Here is a 23,649-nt window from a genome sequence, read left to right as displayed (position 1 = left end):
TACTTTGTCTCAATGCGCTGGCTTTTTTATTCAATTATCCTCTTCCGTTCGATTTTCCGTCTTTTTTGCCATCTCTCTTGCGCTACAGATGCGTAAGTGAAGGGGACAGTATGATGGAGGCATAATTGAAATTCTATATAAAAAATATGGTTACATTTTTGTTTTTGTCATTCTAGAGCCAAGACTCCAGAGAGACTGCTCTGTCTGATTCATTTCATCTCTGTTCCTCGTTTGTCTTTTTTTAGTTCACATTTCTCCTCAATGGATCCGTCTATTTTCTGTCTGTAATTCTGGCCTACCCCTGCACTTATTTTTTTTTTATGAACCTATTTTGATAAAATATCAGTCAAGTCTGTAGTTTAGATGTTCTTCTATAAGTAGCCTGTGCCATTTTCAGCTCCTTGTCCTTTTCTGATATCTTGACATTTGTTGAAAAAATCAGAGCAGCTGCTGAAAGCTCAGTGAGCAAGCTGGAAAGGTTACTAATGGTCCTGTGTTTCTTTGTCCCTTTCTTCCATTTTCCTCGCTGTTTCTCTCCTTCTATATCTCGACCGCCCCATTCATCTGCAGTGGACTTGCTGGACCTCAGCGTTGCCCAGAACACCTTTGAGCAGCATAAACTCACCAATAACAATCAGCTGCTTACCGTTCCCGACGTCATCAACTGCCTAACCTCTATCTACGACGGCCTGGAACAGGAGCACAAAGACCTGGTTAACGTGCCTCTCTGCGTTGACATGTGTCTCAACTGGCTGCTTAATGTTTATGACACGTACGTATGCCCTCTGCGATACATGTTGCCGTACATATTTGTAGCAATGCTTACTACTTCATGCTGTTGCATGCACATGAATGATGCACTTGTTTAAAATTAGACTGCATTAAAGGAGCTGTCATGTCAACAATGCACATATTCATGCTGTCATCATGTCATATGCATAAGTCGGCAAGAGCCTCAGTGGGCGTGTTACGCATTGGGCTAATTTAGGAGCAAATTTCATGTGTCAATATAATCTGCTCTCGCCAGAACATACAGTACTCTCTGCATAATCATGTGTGCACTCATACACTGTAAACCAACCATCTCCGCACTCTAAATACCATTTGTGCGCATTCAGGGGAAAAAAGCACAAACAACTCACAACGTCCTGCACGCAATCCTTTCCTTTCCAGGCACATAATGGTTTTATGTCTCTGTTGTTGCATGTAATTCAAATCTGAAATGATCTCGCTACACTTAAATTGAATGTATACTCAGAAACACACAGCAACAGTAAATGTAACTAATTTTCACTGTCTGCTTGGTGTCTCCGTGGTGCTGTCTGCAGTGGTCGCAGTGGGAAGATCCGGGTACTGTCTATGAAGATCGGCCTGCTCTCTCTCTCCAAGGGACACCTGGAGGAGAAATACAAATGTAAGTGTCAGCGAGTTGGTGTGACGTTTGATTCTGTACACGTGCATCTAAACCCACTCGCGTCCCTTTCATAAGAGACCAGCCTGTCTCCGATTTCAAGTGATACTGCTGCACGATGGCTGTACTCCCAGCAGTATTAATCAAACTCGAGACGGAGAGGAGTTAGAAATCGGGTCGTCTAATTGGATGAGAGACCACCTCCGCGTTTCTCTTGTTCTTTATTTAATTTTCTATTCTCCCTTATTTTTTAGGATTAGGGAGCGTGAATATAGGCTTGCTGCACTGGGAGGAGAATGTCATCCTAGCTTCCTGCTCTTTGTTTTTGCTGCTTTATCTCTCTCTCTCTCTCTCGCTCCCTGTCTTCCTTTGCTGTCACTGCTCACGCCACTGTTCATCCATCTAACAGTTCCACTTTATCTTTTGTCCTGTCTTACTTAGTCTTGCTTCCATCCTCTTTCCTTTCTTACTCTTTCGCCTCCTTTTCTCTTCCCATGGCATGGACTCCATCCCTGAGCCTATTCGTTCCACTGGCAGTTTCTATTAGCCTGAGAAGGGTATCTAGCATGGTTGATTGCGTCCTTCCTCCTTTACTCTTTTAGGGTCTCATTGACTGTCAGTCCCTTGCAGATAGCTGCACTGCATTGCGCACGCACCTAACTAGGTGTCCTGTTATTTGACACCCATTTTTGACAGTTGCAAATGTCAGATGTATATCTGTACTGGACTGATTTCATAAGAGATGTGTACGTGGGGGGGGATGGGGTCAGAGACATGTAATTGCTGTCTCTCTTTTTTTTTTTTGCATGTGCAATCCATGAACACCCACACACAGTCATGGCAGGAGCTGGCATCAGGACCAGGCTTCATAGAGAGATCAAAGACAGTGGCAAGCGGAGCAGAAAGACCTGTCATGCCCTGTTTTTTCCTCTCCTCTTTTTCTCTGGATTACACTCTCTGCCTTCTTTGCTCATTTTGTGCATGTGCTCCAGCGATGTTTCGTAACCTCATCTGGGGGGGTGTTGCCAACATGCAGAGTAGCTTAGATAGTGTGTCATTGGGCAGGCATCCATATCCAGTACGGAGCTTTGTCAATCTCCGTGAGAAGGGATGGAAAGATGGAGACGGGGAGGGAAAGATTAGAGAAAAAAAGCCTGCTGTGGAAAAACTAAATGCATCTGTTCTCTGATTCTTTTTGTCCTCCCTCTCACCCACATATACACTAACGCTTTTCCCTCCCACTCTCTGCTATATTGTCACTCTTTCCTTCTCTACATCTTTTCTATTTATACTTATTTTTATTTTAAATATCACCCACATGCTCTAACTTTCTCCCTTATTCCTTCTCTTTTACCTCACCGCTCCTCCCTGTCCTCTCTCTGCAGACCTCTTCAGCCAGGTGGCGTCAGCAGGTGACACGTGCGACCAGCGGCAGCTTGGACTGCTGCTTCATGAAGCCATCCAGATCCCAAGACAGCTTGGCGAGGTGGCTGCCTTTGGAGGCTCCAACATTGAACCCAGTGTTCGCAGCTGCTTCCAGCATGTATGTTCACACAGAAACACACAAACATGTGCATTTAACACATCACATTAGTGTACACCTACACACATCTGAAGAATACAGAAGCACATAAGCTGTTCATGCCATAGTCTTTTAGTGTTCTTACCACTGGATGGATTATAAGCATGGGGGGAAAATCCATTTAAATTCCATTTAAATTCTTTTTTTCCCCACATGTTAATGAATAACAAGTTCAGGGTTTTTGTTTGTAACAAATCTATAACCTCAATCTGATTAATCAGTGATTTTTCTCCGTGTTTAAACTATTGATTTCACTGGTTTTACCTCTAATACATAAGCTGAAAATGATTTTCTTGTTTTGCTTTGTTTTTGTTCTGTTTCGTTTGACAAAAACGGTCTGAATGTGAAATTGTGATTGCTTAACTGGTGGGGGAAATCAGATGGCATATTAATGACTAATTAAAATAAAGGTTTGAAAATGTGTGCTGGGCAGATAGAATAGAAATGCTAGGACAAAATGAGCCCAAAACTAGTCGACTTAAGAGACATCTTCTTGTTTGTCACAAGCACATTTTGTCTCTGCCATCTGTCACTGCTTGTGAATACTTGTAAAAGAAAAGTCTGATTTTCCAATTATCCAACAAAGATTTCTTGCGTGGACACTGCTTTGACACTCTTTTGATTCAGCTTTCTGCTACAGAATCTAAAAAAGCTGAAAGGTATGAGCTTAAAAAGCGCTGCCAAAAAAAGTTGATTCCGTTCATCTTGACGTAGCGTTTTCAGTGCAAGAAACTACCTTTGCACAACGAGGGAAAGTAGCCCACTGAATGAACAATGGGCTGTAAGGTCAGTTTCTTGATCATTAAAATGCACATTGTCATGACCACTGATCAATGGCCATGAGTACCATTCACAGAGAGTTGGGGAATGGCTGCAATCACAGCATTTTAGGATGGTGAAAGATGTACCCTTAGGCCCCTTGACTCCCCACTCAAACCAGCGTTCCTCCCTGTCCAGGATGTGTACATCCTCATCATTGAAAGAGTGTGCACTGGCCTGTAGGTGTAAATAGACTGCAGAGTCCTGGCCTGACGAGGTAGCTCTTCTGTGTTGTGCCGTCCACTTAGCCAGAGGTTGTTTGGTTTCCCCGATGTATAAATCATCCAGTCCTCCTGGCACTTAACAGCGTGCACTATATTACTCTGTTTGTGCCGGGTGATCGGATATTTGGGGTGGGCCAATTTTTGGCACAGCGTGGGGTTTAAAAGCCACAGAGTCCACAGTGTTTAGGGGAAATGCGTCTCAGCTTATTCCGATACTCCTGACACATACAGGATCTCTATAGGTTTTCGCTAAGGCAGCAGTTGTCCATGTCTCCTGAATGGCCTGGAGCATTCTTTGGGTGCCTTCTTAGCTTTGACAAATGTCCAGCTGGGATAACCACATTAACTCAGGGCCTTCTTGATATCATCTTCTCCTTCCATGGCTGCTTTATCAGTGGGGTGTGCTATATGACATTATTATTCAGTGCATCTTCCAAAGGCTGATTATCATCGAGCATCTGAGCTTTTTTCACCTTCTCCAGCCACCTAACACCAGATCCTGAGAAAAGTACTTGAGTGTTTGAGCTCTGCTAACCAACCACAAAGCCTCAAATGGCCTCCGGTGCTCTGCTGGCTGTCCTCTAGTCTTTTACTGCAGTCAGCTAACCATTTTTTGCGAGTTTACCTCTGGACATTACTGGCATTTAATGATGTCCTTATCCCCCCCAGAATCACTGTTTCATTCCTCTCACTCTTCCTCCCCCTGGCTCGTGCTTCGGTGGTCATAAATGGGAGCCAAACATTAAAATTAGGAAGCTATAAATTTCACTGATTTCCTGCCGCGCGCCTCCCAAAATAGCAGAGGGAGGCAGTTTTAAACTTTATCTCTCCCTCTGTTTTCTTCTCGAAATATTGCAAAGAGGCAAACACCTTGCTGCCTCGCCTTGATGTCATAATAATACGCACATATCCACAAGGAGATATATACATGCATGAGTGCACACACTAGCTTATATGGACATAAATTGCTCACAAACTTGGTCGTGAATTGCTGTGCCAGCTGTAGTCCAGTTGCTCATTAATCATTCAATCATCCAGCCGGGTTGGCAAGTGGAAACCAGGCAGACATAAACTCTCACACTCTCTCTTTTATTTACACATGCATACACATGGACGAGCAAAGCCCCATGCCACCTGTGTGTCAGTCAGCCCCATCAGTGACAGGGCAGTCGCTTATTCCATTTCCTTTAATGGGGTCTGTGATAAATGAGTTGCGCCGCCATAAATATAGCCTCTTTCGCCATTCCTTTGTTACTCTCCTTCATTTATCCATCCGTCCATCTATCTAGTCATCCTTCGAGACACCCAGCAATTAATCTGTAAGTGCTATAATTCTGCCGTTAGATGGTAAGTAGGAGGGAGAGAAGGCGCAGATCAGACTAATGTATGGGAAAGGAGAGATGGAGAGGTGGTGCATGGGAAGATCAAATGAAAGAGTGGAGGAGCGTTAAAGACCATTTGAGAAGTCATAAAGGTGAGGAATTAATTGGATGTGTTCTCATTTATGAATCTGAATCTTAAAAGCTGCCTTCAATTAAAAAAAAACCAAAAAACCCAAACCTGCCTCAGAAACATTAACAGTTACCAAACCCAAGGTTAATTTTTTTTAAAGTTAAACCTCACTTTAGTACTTTAAAGACAATGTCAGTGTAAAACCAGAGTTTCATAAAGAATACCAAAATATAGCTTTCTTTGATTACCTGCAGTTAATGATATATATGTTACATGGAGCATGTTATTATTTACAAGATTATAATTGAGTAAAAAGAGCCACCGATACAATGCATTTAAACTAGAGCTTCACCAATATCCAGTGTAGATATTTGCTGATTTACAGTATCGTCGTCTGCATTTATGACACAGTTAGGATAAATGGGAAAGGCTGAGAGTAAATGAGTACACCATGGCTTTTTGGGATAATTTGAAGGCAGTTTTGATTGATAAAATCAATGATGCCACATGTCAATATGTCCTGTCTTTGATCAGTGAGCTAAGTATTCAGCTGTTTTCCCTTTAAAGGTTATCAACCACATATTTAGATAATATTAAGGGGTTTTAAGGCCCGCAGACATATTTACAAGAGTCAGGAAGGATAGGGTTTTTCTCTGTCACCACACTCCTATAAACAGTGCAAATATTTCCCTTTTAGATTGGCATTTGAAGCAGAAAACGGGGATATTTGGCTTTTTGTTTGTTGAAATTTATCCTTTTTCTATCTGTTCCACAGATGATTTTAAATTAAGTGTTACTGTTCCACAATACCTTTATTTTGTTAGTTTAAACTTTGGGATGGTGAAGGAAAAAAAGCTTAGAAACCTGACTTTGATTTGAGTAGAAGTAAAAATATATATATATTCTGTTCAGTAAAACAAAAGCTTTGAAAGAAGGTAAAGACATCCTGACACTGCTTACATTGAGAGTCCAGCCAGAACAGGATTTCTTTGGTTTAAATTTGAGCTGGAATTTATTTTCAGAAGTATATGTAAATGAAGTCGAGATGCCGTATAGTCCTGCACACCATAAGCCTTGAAAAGGGATCAGGAGGAAACACACAAAGACATTTACTAATGTTATTCCTTTTGATTGTTTGCTCTTCTTGTTGCAAATGCATTCTGCCCTTTGCTGCCCTTTTGTGTGTCAGGCATGATGGAAAGGTTGCCTTTGATTTGTTTTGCAGTAATAGCAGCCATGTCAAAGCTTTGCTTCATGTGTTGACTTTTCCATTGGGTTCATTATTTTCTGCAGATGAGCAAAGATCCAGCTGAAAAACATGTTGTGAACATTCCTGTGTTGGATTACGGCACTTGTTGGAATCATTTAAAACATTTGATTAAGTTCTTTTAAGCTAATAAAGAACTTAAGTTATTGAAACAGGAGATGAGCAGACTGTTTACTCTGCAGTTTTCATGCATAGCACTGTACACGTTACACCCCCAAAAGTATAAAGCAGCACTTATGAGTAGGAGTTTAAGAGCATTTTTCAAAGGTATCTGCACAGAGCAACAATGCTGTTATCTAACAGTGCAACTATGGGGTATGTAGGGCAGAGAGGGTGTTAAAATCAATCATTGTTTACTGTAAGATATTTCAACCAATAAACATGAATAAAGAGCTCATAAAAGTTATTTAGTCTTGGTTCACAATTCAAGGCCTTAACGAGCCGCAGGGACTCATCACTTTAATATGTACGGTCATCTTAAATTTGTCTGCGTCTTTATTGCGTGTTTGGTAACAAGTCAGAAGTTATTGCCTGTTAGTTATTTCTGGTCTGCGTGTTTTTCTCCCATGCTGCAGAGAGTGCCTTTTATATTTTATCAGCTCTCATTGCTGAACCTTTATTGAACTGTAAATCATATGATTGATAAACCTTTGATTTAAAAGCCTAATTCTTAATCCTGCCCCCTTGTTTTTTTAAATGTCCAGGTAAACAATAAGGTGGAGCTAAAGCCCAGAGAGTTCATTGACTGGATGCGTCTGGAGCCTCAGTCCATGGTTTGGCTTCCTGTCCTGCACAGAGTGGCTGCTGCAGAAACGGCGAAACATCAGGCCAAGTGTAACATCTGCAAGGAGTGTCCTATTGTTGGCTTCAGGTAAATACACATATTCCTATTTAGCATTCAGGTCGGCATTTGCATAACATGCCAAATAAATAAAGGTGATAAAGTCTGCAACTTGTAACAGGCTCCACACACACACAGCAAATCTAGAAGTGTTCTGCATTGTTTTCTCCTGGTTGAGCATAAAGGGCAGGTCTGCTCTGGAGGGCAGGCATTTATCTAAATGTCAGCAGCTGATACACCACTGACTAAATACCATCCGGAGGTTTGCAGTGGAGCTTGCACAAGTACTCACAAACAAAATGACATCCTCATACACACAAACAGGTAGCACACAAACAGGTAGCTCACCACCAGATTCTCAAAAATTTTAAACAGCTGATCACCCAGCTAACAACTGGCAGTGATCCTGTGCAGTACTGACACACACAAACACGTGCTCTAAATATTGCCTGTCTTTTATTTGGCTACTGCTCTTACTGAGTAATCACAGGTAGCGAAAGATCAACAGGTTTATTTATTTCAAAACAAAATTCAGGTTTTCCACTGGCCAGCATGATGGAAATGCTTTTTGTGTGGCCGGAGATGGTAATAACCCCACCTTTCTAAGTAAGGTTAGGTGGCAGGATTGCCTCCTTCGGATACCTTGCTTTGCCAGCAGAAAGAGAAATACGCTCAGGCATTTGATGAAGCACACATCTCCCAAGTTGTGTCATTGATCGATGAGAGAGCGCGATAGTGGGAAGGAAAGGCAGGGAGCAGGAATGAAAGGGGAGGAAAAATGCATAGCAGGCATTTTGTGTGGTCTTGAGACATGGCACCAACTGGGTTTCAAGTACTTTTCATGTTCTTCAGAATATCAGTAGGTTTAAAATTAGCCTCGGATGAGGAGGGTCGACATATACGTTTGATTTGACTGGGTGTATGTTAACTCAATTCTGCAAATTAGTGAGATAGGTTATATGCCACTGAGTCGTATTTGCACTCTTGGTACTTTGCATGTATTTTTTTTTCTTGCACTGTTGATTCTGACAGCAGTCATCACACTTTGTTACAGCAAAATCCTTGGGAGCCCAAAGGCTTTACATATTTTGTGGGGCTAAAAATTCAAAATGTAATAATAAGAATCGGAATGAATCGTAAACTAATTAGAGTTTATAGATGGTAAATGGTAAATGGCCTGTATTTGTATAGCGCTTTTCTAGTCCCTAAGGACCCCAAAGCGCTTTACACAACCTGTCATCCACCCATTCACACACACATTCACACACTGATGGATGGTAGATGGATGGTTTGATTAAATTAATATATTTGTGGTTAAGTGGAAAATAGTTATTCACATTGGTTTTCTAAGTACTTTTCTTTTTCCCCAAAAAGAAGATAACAACTTGATAACAACCTTAATACCAAAGGTATTAACAGAACACCCCCCCCCCCCCCCCCCCCCCCCCCAAAAGAAAGAAAACAACAACAAAAAAACGGCAATTAACTTAGATAAACCTGTGAAAATTACAGGTTTATTCCTGTCTACAAACACAGAAATTTACATTAATTACCTGCATACAGAGACCAGGCGGAACTTCATGGATTAAAGCCGAAATTCCACAATTAGTGACAAAGTTGCTGCAGGACAGCAGTTTATCTGCAAGCGACAGAGTTGTGCTCTGTTTGTAATGTGTGTTTATAATTTAGATGTCAGTTACTTGGGAACCTTTGCCACGCTGTCTTTGAGTGATTAGCCACTGAGCTGGACTGAGTTTGGAGACAATTTGTCTCCCACTAGGGTGACCTGTGCAATATCCTTCAATCCAAAGTGCAAAACCCCCAACATCTGTCCGACCAGCCAGTCACTGCAACTACTTGGAATAAGTCGGCAGTTGCAAAAACCTAAATGCAGTCTTTTTTTCCCCCCTAATTTGAAGGAGGTTACCGTCCTACTTTAACCTCCTAAGACCCGAACTCTTCCACGGCATGCATTTTTAATTTCTCTTTGATATTTGGGCATATTGGGGCCCGATGAATGTAAAAACAAAGAATTACCAGATTATTTTAGTTTTTATGAAAAATAAGAGCCACATATGAGGATATTTGTTTAAAATTCTGATAGAACAGTAGCAGTATAATGTCCTCGTAAGTGGATATCAGGCCCAAAATTGAGTATTTTGGTCTAAATAACCCAAAATGTGATGTCCACATATGTGGACGCCAGGTCCTAGGAGGTTAATGTTTTGAGACTGAGCCATTAATCGGCCATTCAAGGAACATTTACAACCAAGAGCATGGGCTTAAAATTACCAGTACGTAACTGAAGAGGCAATAATGCTAAACGCTAATCAGTTATCACCAAGGCTGCTGTTGCTGTTGGGTTTTTGTGGGGGGGGGGGGTTTCCACCGCTTGAGTTGATCCTACATTGATCAATAGCAAAAAGGAGATCACCAAACAATACAAGTTTGCTGGTTACCCAAAGTTGGCGAATTAAATGAGGGCCATCTCAACACCTTCTAAGTGAAGGTGACTCAAACCCCACCCCCATCCCCTTAACAGTAATATGCTATGTGTCAGTACATAATGGCAAATTTGACTTGGAGGTGTCATGCGCACTGTTGCATCCTTTGATATATAGCTCTCTTTCGTAGCTCATCAGTCAGCTAACCTTGGGAGAGCTGGAAAGGAGAGAAAGATAAAAGACTTAAGCTATTATGTCTGAATGGCTCCTGTCTCAATTTAGCTGTTAAATGGCCTTCTGGCTACAGCTGCTGCTGAGGACAACATCCCAACAGTTGTTGTCACATTGTTGTGCTTTGGTGAAAATCCAACTGTCTGTCGCTCTGTCAGCACATTTTGTGTGTGTGTGTGTGTGTGTATGTGCACGTGAATGTACTTTTGTGTGCACATAAACATATTCATGCAGCAAAGGTTGATGGAGTGACTCTGGAAAACAGCAGCTCTCCAGGTGACTCGGGAGTAGCCTGGAGAGGAGTCGTGTTGTAGTGGTGTATATGTGCCCACACACCCAGAAACACATCCTGAAGACATGAAAGTGACACACACACACACACACACACACACCGTCCCATCTCAACTTATCTCTCTTTTCACCTCGCCCTCTCTCTGTCTCTAGGTATCGCAGTCTGAAGCATTTCAACTACGACGTGTGTCAGAGCTGCTTCTTTTCTGGGCGCACCGCCAAGGGTCACAAGCTTAACTACCCAATGGTGGAGTACTGCACACCGGTAAGAAAGTAACACACACACAGACGTTGCTCACTAACTCATCTCATATCTCTTTTCCACATGCTCACACATTCCACTCATCCATTTAATGAAAGCACACGAATCCGGGGTTCAGACAGACTTCAGGCTTTGGTTACCTCCTAACCCATCTTTCATTAAAACCGTTCCGTGCCTGATGTCATAAATCACTGACTCACACTCTTCCCACTCCTTGAATATTCATGTCCTTTTTTTAATACCCGTTAAGGGAAATCCGAAGTATTACAGCAGCACATTCATACATATTTTCATTTCCAATTTCTTTGCACTTAATGCATGCTGTTATTTTAATCTTCTAGTCATGTCTTACTCTCTGGTTTTCTTTGTCTGGGTTCAACCAGAGTTATTTATTAAACGTGCATTGTTTGAAAGTCATTTGCATTCATCTGCAGCTAAAGTAGACTGCACTCTTCTGGGAGGAAATTTTTTTGAACTTTGCTGGGAGTTTCTCTCTGACGTTCACAGCAGCCTCAGTGAGAAATTGTGATAGATCAAGCTGTAGACTCAGGATAGGTTCACTTCTAAAGTATTGGGTAGGGTTTAGGGCAGGAGGAGTCTAGAGTTAAAAAGTATGAAAATGCATCAGTTCCTAAATCTTTATATGATACCGCATATACATGATGAGAATGGTAACGTAGCATGATTAATGGAAGTTACTGGTAAGTATTTAGTGTATGAATTTTCTAATGAAACTGACAGACAGCATTTAATGTGCATAATACCTTGGCAGTCACCCAACGTGCTGAAGGTGGTTGGCATTTTACAGAGAAATCAGAAACTGCGTGTATCAGAGGGCACAACAAGAGGCAAACGTATCGGATGTAACGTAGATTAGAAACAGCCCGAATCAAAACACAAACAGACTTGTTCACATCACGTTATACTGACGACACATTTAGTGAATCTGAAGCATCTAGGCTTTAACTAACCTCTTTTTTTCCCTTTAAACTAGGTTCTGTCAACTGCAGAATTTCTTGTCGCCTCACATGCTGTTAAATTCCTTTGTCTTGTTTCTCAATCAGCCCTCCCGAAACACCCCTGGCTTAATTCCGAACGTACAAATGGTAAAATACTCAAGGTTATATTTTTATCCTTCCAAGCCAAAAATATTTCACTTCACAGCTAGAGATGAATATTGGAAAAACGGGAGCTTGGCAAAATTGAACGTTGCTCTTCTCCTCAATTAGGATCTAACACTTGTGGGCTGACTCTTTTCAGTATTGCTTAACGTCATACTTTGAGTGACTCGAGTTTCTCTCGACATTTCTCATTTCTGTCTTTTAATTTGCTTTTTCAATTTCCTAAATTGGATAGATATTGACTTTGGAGGAGTAGCTGTAGGGAGCAGTGATCACTCTTCCCTGAGTTAAAATGCCCAGCAGCTGCCTGACAGACTTGACTTTGAAAAAACATTATTTTATTTTATTTTTTTACTTTCAGCTGTGCTGCAGCAACAAACACTTAATCTGTTGGTTAATTATTAGTACTCAGCTACCGGGTAATCACTCAAGAGGTTACTGATTCCCTTCACTGAAAATAAAAATGGGGGGGGGGGAAGGCTTTTTCCCTTTTCACTTTTCTTATTTTTTCTTAACATCAAAGGAGATTTTATTGAGGTCTTTCTCGGCCATTTGCACACATGTAAATGAAATGCAAATCAAATACAGCAAAGATAATTGAAACTCTGACTAAGATTGATCTGTGGATATCCACCTCTACCTCTGTTGGAGCCAAAGCGAAGGGAGGTACTTCACGGGTTGCCCAACAACCCATGCAGTGGAACAAGACAGACTTAGATATGATTGTGAACTCAAGGGGGCCACGCTCATGCAAGAGATATGATGGCAGATCTTGCCAGAGGGACAGTAATCAGTGTTGCAGAGATCTCTTTTCATGACAGCAGCCTGAAAAGTGCAATAACAAAACAAAAAACAAAGATTAAATGAATATTTTAAGTTGTCAGCCAGAGTATTCAGACTCGTGTCTGCTATAACAGCTGCAACTTTCAGTTTGCGTGCATGTGTCTGAAAGGATGTGACAGCAGCATAGTATCCACAGGTTTTTCAGCAAGAGAAATGTGTGAGGAGAAAGAAAGAGTGGATGGGGCTAAGTACAAGAACAACACAACATGGTGAAGCTGTGTTTTGCTCAAACACTGACGTAAAGCTTACAGCCAGATCAATAAAAGATCACGAAGAGAAACTTTGAAAGCTTTGACTCAAATCCCCGTGTAAAGCCCCAAAACTCAACTCCAGGTTCATAAACGCTACATATCCATCTCCACAGAGCTTTATTGAACCTCAGCACAGTGAGGACTGAGAGGAAATCACCCAGATCTTGCTGTTTCAACCTGAGAGATATAGATCTCTGACAAAATAATAAGTTGTGGATCACCTTATTGTCTCATTTTAAATCTCACAGTTCAGCGTAGCTTTATCTGCACCTGTGTAGTAAAAGTCAGACTTTTTTTAATTGTTTTTTTCTTTATTTCCCTCAAAAAAAAAACAAACACAAAAAACCATCAGCATGATATGTAATGTGATATGATACTTGTGTGTCTCCCCATGCTCGAACCAAATTGTGTTTCAGTTTTATGCTTTTGAAAATATTAAGTCCATATTGAATAATAAACGCATTTTGCAGAGAGTTACAGATTTATAGCGGCTTTGGTGAGACTCACTGCGGTCATTTAATAAGATTGTTTTCTCATCTTTGTCATACTGTTTATTTTATGGCCACAATATTGTATTTTTTTTTATTAGCTTATGATTTTTATGGGAGTGCTGTCTTCATATTTCTCATTGTCTTTGTCAGGGATATTAAACAACTTTGGGGCGTGATGTATTGATTACCGTAATTTCAAAGTTTTGAACTGTCCTAAGAGAATATTGTGTTTCAGTTTGACTGCGATTGCCTGTCTGGTCATGTTATTGAAACGTCTTGACTCGTTTCCAACTGGGGTCTTATATCCCCCCCCCCCAAATGTAATAGAGGCAGTAGAATAAAAAATGCATGTCTCTCAATCCTCACAGGAAGGAGCTTACACACATGCACAAATTTTTCTCCAGCTTTAGTATAACTCTTCTGTAATTGCTGTTGGTTTGCTCAGGCTACCATCCTAAATTGTGTGGATTAGTCAATAAGCCGAGTGAACTCAATAGAGTCTGTTCATTTATGCATATCTGTCAACTGTAGGAGCTGTGTATTTGCCTGCCTGCGTGTGTGTGTGCGCGCGTGCCCCTGTGTGTGTGTTTAGCAGTGGTTGTCTGCATCTTTTGGAAGGGATTTTCTCTCCCTGTGGTCAAACCCGTTTGGTAATTTACTGGTTGCTTGCGTGGCGGAAAGCGCACCTCTGCTAAGTATCTAATTAGCAAACACATTCTCTTACACACAAATGCTTATGTGTGCAGAAGAGACTGTAGAAATCTTTGAACTCATTGCACACTACAATAAATAATAAGCGACCCCCTGCCCATCTATGTTTTTTCCTCTTACAGACGACATCAGGTGAGGACATGCGTGATTTCACCAAAGTGCTGAAGAACAAATTCCGATCTAAGAAGTACTTCGCCAAACATCCACGGCTAGGTTACCTACCAGTACAGACGGTTTTAGAGGGCGACAACATGGAAACGTAAGTAACCCATAAGGTTTTTTATACGTGCTTTTGGATCACAAAAACTTTTCCATAGTTGCTATAACCCTTAAAGGATGTTTTGTGTGTCCACACTGTTGTTAAGGACTATTAAGCAGCAAGTTAACCCTCCACGCGCGATGCAATATCCTCACGCTGGCATTTCTATTTGTGCTACCATTAAGGTGTAGGAAGGCATAAGAAGACACACTGACAATTCCACCACATAAGCACTGATATAGTCTCAAGTTTTCAAACTGTTGCAACATGTCCCAGTGTATATCTGTATATCTCTGAGCTTCAGTGCTGGAGTAACATTAAAATGGTGATAAAACCTGATACCGACTGTACCCTCAACTCAGCTGCAGCAGCTTGATTTTTGTAATCTGGTGCATGACTAGCCAAAGTGTCCCAAATATGGTGTCACGCATAGAGTTTGACGGCACATCATGTAGTAGACGCCGCAAGCATAAAAACACCATTAAAGTTCTTAGTCTTGTTTTGAGGGCATTGAGCCCCCCAGCATTTCTTTATATTTTGCTTTCAAGGAGACAGACTTTCTTTCACTTTCATTATAGTGGTCTTGAGTATCAGTTCTCCAGGGTTCTGAAGCTCTTTGAAAGTTTTTCTTTGACACTGGCTGCCTTTTGCTTATTTCACTCATTTTCAGTCCAGTCCTGCAACCTGGCCATTTTCAATGTTTTGGTTTTTCTGTTTGATTTAGGTGCCTTTTTAATGCTTGAATGATTCATATGTCAGTGCTGAGTGGCTTAACAAACAAAGGATGAAACACTGAGGCGCCTACACACAACTTAGAATTTAAAATTGGTACTTTTCTATCTTTAAGCACTTTTTCACTTGCAGCCTGTCATGAAAACATATAATTTGTTCCCATTTCTTTAGTTCGTTTTATGAAAAATGGCAAAGATAACAGAGTTTGACAGGAATAAAATAGTATTTTTGCACCAACAAAGTGATTCCCAAAGAGCTATCGGCATAGTGTGAACTGTGTCTGTGGAAAAAAATTAATAAATTAAGGACACCGGACAAGTGGGAGACAAAAGCAGGGCTGAAAAGCAATCTTCAAAAGATGAACAGTCACTGAAAGTCATGTCCTTAAGAAATATGAAAAAATCCAGCAAAGACTTAACTCAAAGCTCAAACATGCATTTAGTCTTTCACTCCATTCATCTAAATTTGGGATTATTTGCTCAGATAGTCAACAACATGTTCAAAGGAGGACAGGGGACAGCTACAGCAGCAGTGCGTGTCTGCAGTTATCTGCATCTTATCAAAATTGATAGAATTATGAATTCACAAAGATGTGCAAAAGACAGCCCACTGGCCCAGTGATTATGTCTAATTTATGTCCCTTCTGCTACCAGCCTTAAATCCTACTGAAAAGAGCCATTTAATTAGGCCCATATTATGTAGATACCCTACGTCATACCTTCCAGGAGGCTGTCTGAGTTACTGCCCCTTCAAACAAGAGACTCACAATAAAATAAAACGTCCCTCACTGTGCATTTTTGTCCCCCCGTTGTTTCCTTTGTTTTTCTTTGTTAGTATTTTTTTAATGTGCCATCACTCACTCACTCCTAATGCAACATTCATTTCCGTTGAACCATGTAGTTTTTTGCATCTTTTAAAGCAAAACAACTCTCGGCGCTGTTCACGTATGCACACACAATGAGTCACTTGTTCTCTCTCAATAAATTTTTCCCCGACTCGTGCGCAGTCACCGTTCAGATGGATTGCCGTACCGCTTTCATCCCTCCCATCCTTGCCTGTCCTCCTCACCTCCCACCTCGCTCCATTTTCACTTCTCTTCCTCTCTGACAAATGACTCCTGCAGAGCTTCTGGTTTGATAAATGTCTCTAAAAGGTAGTGAAATTACAGCGAAATGCAGGGAATATGGCAGAAGCGAATGGAGACTTAAAGAAATTTAGGGCTATTTCATGCTCATCATTTTGTCTCTTTTACAGCATTAGGTCTCATCTGTGATCAGCGGGCCATCCATGTATCGCCACAGGCAAAGAAAGCAGCTTTTGAACCGCCTGTAAGATCTGGCCCAAACATAGCCAGTGTTAAGAAATGCTCCTGTTCATTTTAGCTCTGTATTGTCACAGTCTGGTGGCTTCTGCCATCTCTGCGTCATAAAAATGAATACCGTGACCTAAATTGAAATGGATTTTTCTGTAATTGGAACAAGGTCTGGGTTCCTGCTTTATAAGAGCTTTAATACAGATTAGGTAAACACCAGAACAATTGCAGTCATGTTTGTTGCAGTAAGATAATGCTTGTTTACAATTTTAAAATATACAGTTTTTAATTTCCAATTTGTTTTGTTTTGCAAAATTAGATTGTCTGCTGAATAATCGCCCTCACTAATGCACTCGCTCTCTCGCGTTCCCTCTTCTCCACTCGTGTAACATTGTTTCTTTTTTGTTTTTTTGTTTAATTCCACCCACTCTCTCCACCTTGAGAGTGAGCAAAACACCACCTACTCTCACCTCCCACTTATATCTTTGCTTCATTTCACGGCAGATAGGATTTTTGATTCGTCGCAGCTATATTTGATAATGTGAAAGAACCATTCAAATGGTATTCCACTCAGTGTTAGGTTTTTTTGCTTTTCACCCAACCTTACTAGATGGAGCAGATGAGTCTCTGTTGTATTAGGTCTCGCAGGAAGGTTAATGGTTTTGAATGTGGATTTGAAAGCTTGTGGGAGAATTTTCTTATATAACTAAAAGTTTTAATGGAATGATTTGACAAGGATAAATCAATAGCAGACTTTTAAAAGGAAAAGTTTTCTATTGTCATATGGCAGTAAAATAGTTTTTATATTAATTACATTAAGAAAAAAACTGTTTTATTATATATATGTTTGCTATTTTTAAATACTCAGTGGCCACTCAGTGGGAAGGGGGATAGCTCAGTAGGTAAAGTGGTTGCCCCATGATCGGAAGGTCGGGGGTTTGAATCCACTGAACGTACCCCTGAGGAAGGAACCGTCCCTACACACTGCTCCCCAGGCGCTGCACTGGTGGCCACTGGTGGCACTGGTGCCCACTGCTTCACTGGGTGAATGGGTTAAATGCAGAGGAGTAATTTCCCTACGGTGACTAACACATACACATTATACTTTGTTAGGTACAACTGTTCAAACTCTTGTTAGTTCACATATATAGACAAGATGACCTGCTGATGTTTAAACTGAGGAAAAGAACAAACTAAAGGTGATTTACATGACTTTGAATTAGACTTGTAGTCGAGACCGCCTAAACCGAGACCAAGACAAGACCAAGATCAGAGGGTATCGAGACAAAGACCGAGACAAAGTTGAGACGAGACCAAGACCGAGACGAAAAAAGTCAGCCAGATGCTGCTTCGTTTACGGGTGTCAGGCATATTTGTGTTTTTGCTTTCGCACAGCACAGGAGGGATTGGAGCATAGCTGAGCCACTGTGTGAGAGCTGAGCAGCGAAAGGAAATTAAGTGAGGGTAGAAATGACTGAAAGATTAATAGGCTCTGTTTTGAGTTTTGTTAAAAAAAGAATGACTTCACATAGGAAAAAAATATATATCACATATGCAGGACACCTTAAACTAGGTTTTTAATTAAGCAGCAAGGCAGAACAAAGTCGGGGCTGTATCAAGACACGAGGACTAAACCCCAATTCAACCAGACCCAGAACTGATCCGGAATTAAAACAGGACTACAACAGTTCAAAATCAGGACTACTTAGGACTTAACCAAGACAGAACCAGAATCAGAACTACATGATAGTAGCACTAAAAATCATCACAGACCTGCACTACACTCATTTTTTAATTTACCAAAGTCCACTATTTAGATTGAGAAAAGTTTATGTAATTATTTAGCCTTGTTGTGCAAACAAGCCTGCAGAACTTAATAAATATAGAATTTGAAAAGTAACAAATGGTATCTAAGAAGAAACACTAGGTACTGGATACATGTTCTCATGAGTTTTGGTAAACAACCATTTGACTAACAGGTCTGTCTCACCTGGTTCTTGTTCCATCTCTGTTCTGTCCTCATTCTCCTCTCTCTCCCTCTGTGTGCTGACAATCAAGCCAAACACCAACATCATCAAATATACAGTTAAAACCAGATATTTACATACTCTTCAGCTAAAAACACAAACACTTTTTTAATTGTAACATCAAATCAGACTAAATGTTTAGTTTTTTAGTTTGATAAATATAAAAACATTTGTTAAATTTAAGAGTAAAGAGAGAAATTGTCTGTATTTCTTAATTGTAAATGGCACCAAATTGTATTCAAAATGATTTGCTTTGGTACCTGGTCAAACTTAAGCTCTCCTCTGTCTGCAGCAAACTCGCAGGCAGCAGCTTCTCCCCCCCTTGTTTTCTTTATTTCCAGAGTTCATCTAAAGAGTGAAGTTTTCTCACTGAATAGAGGTTGCAGAGATATGTATGAAAGGAAACACATCTGCAATCTGCAAAGCTATCTATCTTTGCAGAGCTAAAGACTAATGTCGGTCTCCTGAAAGGCGAGATGAGCACAACGAGTATTCCTCCAGGCAAAGATTTAGGCGGGGGTGTGTAAAATGCTGCAAGAAGTTAGCTCAGCCTGCCATACCGACCCCCATCTCGTCTTTTTTCTCTCTCTCCTCTCCTCTGTCTGAATCTCCTGTTACATTTTGAATTCTCCTCACAGCTACAGAAGTGTGACTACGCTGGCTGCCCCGCTGTGAGAAACATAACCACCGTGCCTCACGTCTCCCTCTGATTTTCTTTGCTTTAATGTGGGAACAAAAGCGCGAGGCAACAGAACGTCAACCTCAACTGTTATCTTAACAATTTCTAGCCAGCCTCCTTTGTGAAAACGGCACATTTCTTTGTGTTCTTGGGATTAGAAGGTGTCCCGTTTGTTTACAAATGACAATTTTGTGTTCTGGGTCGCTAAAAATAGCAGCAGTTATTGTGGGCTGGAAAGCAGAAACTTTAAAAGACTTGCATCAGTGTTTTATTAGCAAAACTCGATGACCCGTATCTTCGTTTGTGTGCTTATTGCACTGTTTTTTTAGTTCTCCTTATATAACATATTGTATTGGACTCAATAGCAGATTAACCAGGAAATAGGTTCTACTGTACTGATTTTTTTTTTTCCTGGCTTGCTATTTCTGTAAATCCTGCAGGAAATAAATGAGAAAAGGGAATGAATTTAGGCCATATCATTCTGTATGCAGGAGCAACTGTGAAACCAATTTAATGAGATGTGTGTGACTGCAGCAAAATCAACTTGCATCATTAACCCGTTGTGTGTGAGATCTTTCAGACACACACAACCATTGTTTGTGTTACAGGGTGTTACTGACAGATCCAGCTGCCCATTTTCACTTTTTCCAAACTGTTTCCAAGTCTAGTTCTGAAACAGATTGAAGATAACTCCACGAGAGATAGTCTCGGCCACATTCGGTGTATATTTAGATATGTTGGTCACTGTTTTACACGCCTTTCCTGTGTGCACACGGGGGAAGTTTGCGCTCAGTGCTTTCTATCAGTCAGACTCTGTAGATATGGGTGACAGTTTTGAAAGGATGTATTTGATTTTGATTTTGATTTCCCCAGAGCTAAACAAGTATTTTTGCTGAGTAAAACTAACCAAACAGTGACAGAATCTGAAAGTCGAAGAAAGCCCTAAAGGCAAACTTCTCGTGTGCTGAATCCAGGCGCTCAGCAGCTGGACATACTTTTTCCTTCCACTTCTTCCTCTACCTGCTGTGTGTTTTGTTTCTGACCCGCTCAGTGGTTTTTGACCCTGAAATGATTTGTGGTTCCTTTACTTCCCTTCCCTCTCCCCTCCCGATTCTCTTACAGTCCCGTCACCCTCATCAGCATGTGTCCGGAGCAGTATGAGTGAGTATCTACGCCACCAGTAAACACCACCTCGTCTCCAGCCTGGAATGCCTTTAAAACACCGCCTCTTTTACTCCCTTGTTCACTTACTCATCTCCCTCCATCATCCTCACACCAACTAAGCCATGACTGCTCTGCATGTTGCCTGCCCACCTGCCTGCCTGAGTCACTGGCTGAGCATGGGACCAAAAAAACTCTCCCCCTGTCTCCTCACCCTCACTTTTTTCTCCTTGTTAGAGCACCCAGCTAGCATTCAGTTGCTGATCCCAGCAGGCCTGTCAAAAACCATCCAGTCGCTCTTTAGATAATCCTGCTCTCCTATTTCTCTGTCTAGGACCATGAGATTTGTTTTCTAGGTGATGTTATGAGGGGCTGTTAGGCTGTCCATGAACATGTGTGTGTGTGTGCGCGCATGTGAATATCAGTGTGTTAATGAGCTTGTGTGGGCTTGCTGAATCTCATTCATCTCCATTACCCCGTTCATTTTCAGGCTGTCCCAGTCACCTCAGCTCTCTCATGACGACACCCATTCCAGGATAGGGCACTATGCCAGCAGGTAGGCACTGGATTCTCCAGTCACCATCCTCTCATTGCAAATGCCACGAAGCATGTGTGTAAAGAATCGATAATTGCATTTAAATGTTGAACAGCTTCTTTTTTGAGGACCATTTTAAAAAGTTTTCTATGAATTCTTGTAACTGCGGACCCTTATCTAATGGACATCAGCGTTTAAGTAGATGCTTTTCCCTCCCCCCAGGCCGCACTTCCCTTCAGTCTGCACTAAAATAATGATCTGAAAGGGGCAACAACAAATGCAGATGTGACAACCAAATTAAATCTCTCCAAGCTAAAGAAATGGAATAAATCGGAAACAGTCGGTGCTTGGAAGCTAGGGAAAACATTCAATTGTGGTTTCTTAAATGTATAATTTATCTAATGTAATTTCCAGTAAATGGGATCTAATTAAGTAAATAATGTGTTTTTAGTACCATAAGATGCATGTGTAGTGCAGGCGTTCATAAGTAATGGAACAGCTTTTCTTTTCTTTTTGTGTTTTAGTGTCATTACACAGCAAAACATGTCTCAAATGGCTCTTCAGTTTCGGAAACAAACACAAAAAAAGTAAATTCTGCATCTATCAAAGTACCCCGTTGCTTATTTTAGGAAATTGAGCTGGCTCTATTGTCAGGGACATTAAATGTCTCCTACTAGCTGAGACAAAAGAAAAGAAAGGGAGGCAAAAAAGCCCAGAAAGATGGAAATGGCATGGTTCCAACTAAACTGGAGACGAAAATAAGCATTTCGCCTTCATTTATGTGCTGAAAGTGTCATTTTAAAACTTGCTTCATACAAATTAGAGAAACCGGAATACTGTTTGCCAGTTTTCTTCTCAGACGGCACCAAAGCATCTGATTAAAATCGATAACGTTTGGATTTTTCATTGTTACTTTAAAAATAGAAAAAAATAATTGACCTGAACCTTTCAAGAGATCCATAATAGAAAAATACAACATTTATTGATGTTTTCCAAATCTTGATTAAAGTGAGGGAAATGCGTTTGTGGTAGAGGGAGATTATGCTTGGGTGCCAGGGAAGGCACAAACAATCCTAATATGCTCTTTTTGAACTTTGTGACAATCCATCACAGTGTTGACATACATTAAATATCAGCTTGATGCCGATGTCTGCTTGCTGAGTGGATTTAGTGGCATGCAGCCACCCACCACATGAGCTGGTGACATTATAGATGTGTTGCTAAAATCAGTCTAGTAACAGATTGGCCTGATAGCTGCTTTTAACCGCCTGCTTCAAATTATCTTGCTGTGTACATCAGCACATCTGTATGCACAGTGTGTGAGCTGCAGTTAATCATTAACAGCATCAACAAACTGATGTTTTTAGTAGTTTTTTTTTTTTTTTTTTTGCACTTGGACTGAATTTCTGTCGTGTTCTTTTAAAAATCATTTTAATACTAAGATCCACTGATATACTTGCTATATCCTATCTGTGCCATTAAAAAGATTTTCTAATTGGTCCAAATCTCATCTCCTGTATCAAAACCCAACCGCAGTTTTCCAGGACTTCTGCAGAAAGCTTTACTCATTATGACTCTCGTGACGCAGCCCTGTAACCTTCCATTAGCTACACATCATTAACCTTCGCTCACTGTTTCTGGTGGTATCGTTTCACTGAAGAAGTGACACCAGAATTACAATTTCAGCTGTAATAAAAACACATAAGAGATTAGATTGGAGCGTACGGATGCGCATGAAGATATGCACACTTTGATGAGATTTCATATTAGAATTATAGCTTCTCCCTTTAATGTATATTCTGTCAGAGATCAACTTCTTAATATTGTGGGTTATATTTTTAATCTGCCCCTTTTACACTGGTGTAAGACAGGCTTTGATGTGGGGAACCAGCCTCATTAGCATGGCTGCTTTGACTGCATATGTCATCAAGAAAACAAACGTTTTCCCCATAGCATGTCGTACATATTCATCCAAACATTGATCCCATACATTCGGATATAAACTGTGCATGCATAAAGTAGAATCACTCAATGATGTAATCCATTTCCTCCCTTAAAAACAAAAAGCACCAAAAAAAGCCCAAACAAACTGTGGCATCTTTATCATTAACATGCTTGTGGACTCCACGAGATGCTTTAAATTTTAATTGGTCTGCTACTGTGGCATTAATATAATTTGTTGACGCTGTTGCTCTAATGCTCTGTTGCATTTAAATGAGATGTTGACAGCTTTCAAATGGTTTAGTTTCAGCTGGTAATTTCCCTGATGGTGTTTTTTTTGTTTTGTTTTGTTTTTTTTCCTCAGGTTGGCTCAGATGGAACGCTCCAACGGCTCTCTACCCACAGACAGCAGCTCAGCCACAGGAAGCATGTGAGTCACTGCTGGTCATTTTCAGCATTTTTCTACATGGTTACGTGTTTTCCATTCAACTATGTTGGACAGATTTCAATTTCCAGTGTCTGGGACTTGAGATTTGTCTAATAATATATTGTAACACCCATTTTAATGTTCATGAAGCTGATAATTCACAAGTGAATATGTTCCAGATATCCATATTAGATATTTGGTTTCATTATAATCCTCAGTGAAAACTGTTCACCTTGCTTTGCCTAGCACTTTTTTAAATAAATAAATAAATACCAGGTAGCTTTTGACATCTTTGCACCGAGATCTGGAGACACAAAAAAATTAGAAAGGTTTCT

The 23,649-nt window shown here is 40.7% G+C and overlaps 1 protein-coding gene across 7 annotated transcripts in view; it reads left to right on the top strand.

The window, feature by feature from the left end:
* The window catches only part of utrn (utrophin), a 198,788-nt gene that overhangs the window by 156,268 nt on the left and 18,871 nt on the right, over positions 1-23,649 (top strand). For 6 of the 7 annotated variants that reach the window (XM_085372086.1, XM_085372084.1, XM_085372082.1 and 3 more), the window contains 9 exons: positions 571-772; positions 1,329-1,414; positions 2,797-2,954; positions 7,460-7,626; positions 10,716-10,827; positions 14,364-14,500; positions 20,373-20,411; positions 20,902-20,967; positions 23,252-23,317. In XM_085372086.1, the coding sequence (XP_085228212.1) occupies positions 571-772; positions 1,329-1,414; positions 2,797-2,954; positions 7,460-7,626; positions 10,716-10,827; positions 14,364-14,500; positions 20,373-20,411; positions 20,902-20,967; positions 23,252-23,317 (1,033 nt within the window). The remainder of the gene's footprint in view (positions 1-570; positions 773-1,328; positions 1,415-2,796; positions 2,955-7,459; positions 7,627-10,715; positions 10,828-14,363; positions 14,501-20,372; positions 20,412-20,901; positions 20,968-23,251; positions 23,318-23,649) is intronic. The other variant, XM_085372081.1, reaches the window with a different exon arrangement.

Source organism: Diplotaxodon limnothrissa, linkage group LG15 (genome assembly GCF_057381915.1).
Source record: "Diplotaxodon limnothrissa isolate DT_005_m linkage group LG15, D_limnothrissa_male_GT1.1, whole genome shotgun sequence".
Taxonomy (NCBI): domain Eukaryota; kingdom Metazoa; phylum Chordata; class Actinopteri; order Cichliformes; family Cichlidae; genus Diplotaxodon; species Diplotaxodon limnothrissa.
This window is presented reverse-complemented; position numbering and strand designations above follow the sequence as displayed.